The 4,127-nt window shown below is 43.6% G+C and overlaps 1 protein-coding gene across 1 annotated transcript; it reads left to right on the top strand.

Annotated features, from left to right (window-relative positions):
• The first annotated feature begins 2,696 nt into the window (after window positions 1-2,696).
• Window positions 2,697-3,230, top strand: LOC124512876 (small ubiquitin-related modifier 2-like). The gene has a single exon (XM_047080507.1). It carries the CDS (start codon window positions 2,762-2,764, stop codon window positions 3,047-3,049), a length of 288 nt encoding a protein of 95 aa, XP_046936463.1. The 5' UTR covers window positions 2,697-2,761; the 3' UTR covers window positions 3,050-3,230.
• The last annotated feature ends 897 nt before the right edge of the window (window positions 3,231-4,127 follow it).

Raw genomic sequence — 4,127 nt, forward strand, 5'->3', positions numbered from 1 at the left:
AAGATGCTCAACATCACTCATCATCAGAGAAATAACTATGATGAGATATCGCCTCACACTAGTCAGAATGGCTAAAATTAACAACACAAGAAACAACAGATGTTGGCAAGGATGTGGGGAAAGGGGAACCCTCTTGCACTGCTGGTGGGAATGTAAACTGGTGCAGCCACTCTGAAGAACAGTATGAAGGCTCTTAAAAAAAAAAAAAAACTAAAAATAGAACTGTTCTATGATCCAGCAATTGCACTATTAGGTATTACCCAAAGAATACAAAAATACAGATTCGAAGGGGTACATGCATCCCCGTGTTTATAGCAGCATTATCAACAATAGCCAAACTATGGAGGAAGCCCAAATGTCCATCCACTGATGAATGGATAAAGAAGATGTGGTATCTGGGTGGCACAGTCAGTTAAGTGTCTGACTCTTGATTTGGGCTCAGGTCATGATCTCATGGTTCATGGGTTCAAGCCCCACTTCGGACTCTGTGCTGAAGGTGTGGAGTCTGCTTGGGATTCTCTCTTTCCCTCTCTCTGCCCCTCCTCCCTCGTGCTTACTCTCCCTCTCTCAAAATAAACAAAATAAACATTAAAGGGGCCCTTGCGTGGCTGAGTTGGTTAAGCGTCCAACTTCGGCCCAGGTCACAAACTCACAGTTCATGGGTTCGAGCCCCGCGTCGGGCTCTGTGCTGACAGCTCAGAGCCTGGAGCCTGCTTTGGATTCTGTGTCTCCCTCTCTCTCTGCCCCTCCCCTGCTCACACTCTTTCTCTCACTTGCTCAAAAAATAAACATCAAAAAATTTTAAATAGACATTAAAAAGATATGTATACACACACACACAATGGAATATTACTCAGCCATCAGAAAATGAAATCTTGCCATTTGCAATGACGTGGATGAAGCTAGAATGTATTATGCTAAGCAAAGTAAGTCAATCAGAGAAAGACAAATACCATATGATTTCCCTCATATGCGGAATTTAAGAAACAAAACAGATGAACATATGGGAAGGGTGGGATAAGAGAAAAGAGGGAAACAAGCCAAAAGAGAACTCTTAACAATAGGGAACAAACTGAGGGTTGATGGAGGGAGGTGGGTGGGAGGTGGACTAGATGGGCGATGGGTACTAAGGAGGGCACTTGTTGCGATGAGCACTGGGTGTTGTGTGTAAGTGATGAATCACTGAATTCTACTCCCGAAATCAATAATGCACTGTATGTTAACTAACTAAAATTAAAAAAAAAAAGACTATTCAAATGGTACCAGCAAACAACAATGACAACAACAACAACAACAACAACAACAACAAACCATGCAGGAATGCTCCAGTGCCCCAGGTCTCCCCACCCCCAGCCCCAGAGGTGACCATAACACCATCAGCTCTCTGCCTTTCCTGAGTATTCTCCAAGTCCACACTTGAACCCTAGTTCAGAGAGCCCATCACTAGGAGCTGATCTGAAATCCCAGACTTCCAGTTTTTGAAGGAGGACAGGGAAATAGCACTTTCTTTTCATCATCTGCTACATCCAGTTGGTTGCCTCCATGTACCAATTCTACTTTCCAAACAGATGTTGACTCCAGCACCCCCCCCACACACACACACCTGCATACCTCAGGCCCCTCCCCTGCCACCTGAACCCCTGCAGTAGCTTCTTAACCAATTTGCCTTAGATCCATTCTCCATACTGCTCAGAGGAGCTACAATCCATGTACAACTGTGTCACTCCTCAACTTAATATGCTTTTGTGGTACCTGGTGACCTACAGTGACCAAAAGCTTTCTGGCATAATGCCTCGTAATCCCCAGCTTCATCTCCCACTCCCTGGTCTCCCATATCATGGTTTGGCAAAGCCAATTGACTGCATTGTTCCCATCTGATGGCTTATACGTCCAGGCTTTGGCATATGTTGCTCCCTAGATTGTCAATGCTTTCCACCCCTTGTCTGCTTGACACACTCCTATACTCCTATTCATCCTTTGAAGTCTAGTTCAGGCATCATCTCCCCTGTAAAACCCTTCCTGTCCCCTCTTAGAAACTCATCCTCCAACCTCTGCACCACTTCTAAACCTTGCGTTCTCTTGTTTCATGCTATGGAAAACAATAGTTTACGAGATACTATTCTGCACTGGATGGTGAGCTCCGTGAGGGCAGGAACCACATCCATTTTGTTCATCATTGTATCTTCAGTGCCTAATCAGAGACCTGGCAAAGAGGTGCTCAGTAAATGTGTAACTTAACTGACCAGGAAAGGCTTGCTGGGATCACAGGGGATGAATGAAAGAGAAGAGAGTTTCAGGAGACTGGGGATTGGGGGTGACAAGAGCCAGACCTCGTTTATAGGGGTGAGAACTGATGCTGGGCGAGGCAAGGAAGATGTTCATTGTAGGTTGTCAGAAAGACTAAGTCAGAGAAAGCAGCCCAAGCACATTTGTATTTCCAAGGAAGGAGCCAGTGGAGAGGGAAAGCTGTGAAACCAAGGGAGAGGTAACCGATGAGACAAGGTCCCCAGAAGAGGTGGAGTGGAGGCAGGGAGGAGAGAAGAAGCCTTTCTTCCCAGAGCACTGGCAGGGGAGGAAGGACACTAAGAGACGGGTGCTGCCCAGAATTGGGGGGGGGGAGGGAGTCCTCATCCAGCAGAGAAACAGAAAGCTAATAGTTTTTCTTTCTTCTTCTTCTTTTTTCAAAGTTTATTTGGCTCGTTCGGTGCGGACCTGGTACCTCTTTTGTGAAGCGGCAGCTGAGGAGACTCCGGCGCTCGCCATGGCCGACAAAAAGCCCAAGGAAGGAGTCAAGACTGAGAACAACGATCATATTAATTTGAAGGTGGCGGGGCAGGATGGTTCTGTGGTGCAGTTTAAGATTAAGAGGCATACACCACTTAGTAAACTAATGAAAGCCTATTGTGAACGACAGGGTTTGTCAATGAGGCAGATCAGATTCCGATTTGATGGGCAGCCAATCAATGAAACAGACACACCTGCACAGTTGGAAATGGAGGATGAAGATACAGTTGATGTGTTCCAGCAGCAGACAGGAGGTGTCTACTAAAAAGGGAACCTGCTACTTTACTCCAGAACTCTGTTCCTCCAGACCAAGAAGACATTCTCGATTAGAAAACCGCAATTTGGTTCCACCACATCCTGACTACTACAGTATAGTTTTCTCTATTCTTTCATTTTCCCCTTCCCCATTCCTTTATTGTACATAAAGTAACTGTGTATGTGCGCAAGCATTTTGCATTTTTTTTTAACTAAATGGCCAATGGTATGTTTTGACCGACATCAAATGGAGATGGGATGGGGAAAAATACTGGTTCTGTGAAAATACCCCCTTTCTCCATTAGTGGCATGCTCATTCAGCTCTTATCTTTATATTCCAGTAAGTTATTTTGCTCTCACTGTTTAACAAAAAAAAGAACAACATAAAAATCCTTGCATACCTTGTTCGATTGGAGAATTTTAATGTTTTTCATTTATCATTGTAAAACCAAGGACAATTTTATAACTTTTTTGTACGTAGCTGTTACATGTAGGGCAATCTGTCTTTAAGTAGGGATAAATTACTCTAAAAGAAATGAATCCTAGATAGTTTTCCCTTCAAGTCAAACGTCTCGTTGTTTAAATAAACTTCTTGTTTAAAAAAAAATAAATAAAAAAAAAATAAAAGTTTATTTATTTATTTTGAGATAGGGAGGGAGAGAGAGAGAGAGAGAGAGAGAGAGAGAGAGAGAGAACACGAGGAGCAGAGGGGGGCGGAGAGAATCCCAAGCAGGCTCCCCACTATTAGTGCAGAGTCTGACTTGGGGCTCGAACTTACCAACTGCGAGATCACGACCTGAGCCGAAACCAAGAGTCAGACGCTTAACTGACTGAATCACCCAGGTGCCCCTCTTTTTTTCTTTTAATTAAAAAAAATTTTTTTTTATTTTATTTAATTAATTTTTTAAAGTAGGCTTCATGCCCAGGGTAGAGCCCAAAGCAGCTTAAACTCATGATCCTGAGATCAAGACTTGAGCTGAGATCAAGAGTTGGACACTTAACCAACTGAGCCACTCAGGTGTCCCCAAATTTTTATTTTTAAAAGATTTTATTTTTAAGTAATCTCTGTACCCAGTGTGGGGCTTGCA

Source organism: Lynx rufus, unplaced genomic scaffold (genome assembly GCF_022079265.1).
Source record: "Lynx rufus isolate CCGP_SWC_20201006 ecotype Redwood Valley unplaced genomic scaffold, mLynRuf1.p SCAF_18, whole genome shotgun sequence".
In the NCBI taxonomy this organism is placed as follows: Eukaryota; Metazoa; Chordata; class Mammalia; order Carnivora; family Felidae; genus Lynx; species Lynx rufus.

Excerpts from the sequence above, each read along its gene's own strand:
- LOC124512876 (XM_047080507.1), top strand. The coding sequence starts at position 2,762 with ATGGCCGACAAAAAGCCCAAGGAAGGAGTCAAGACTGAGAACAACGAT.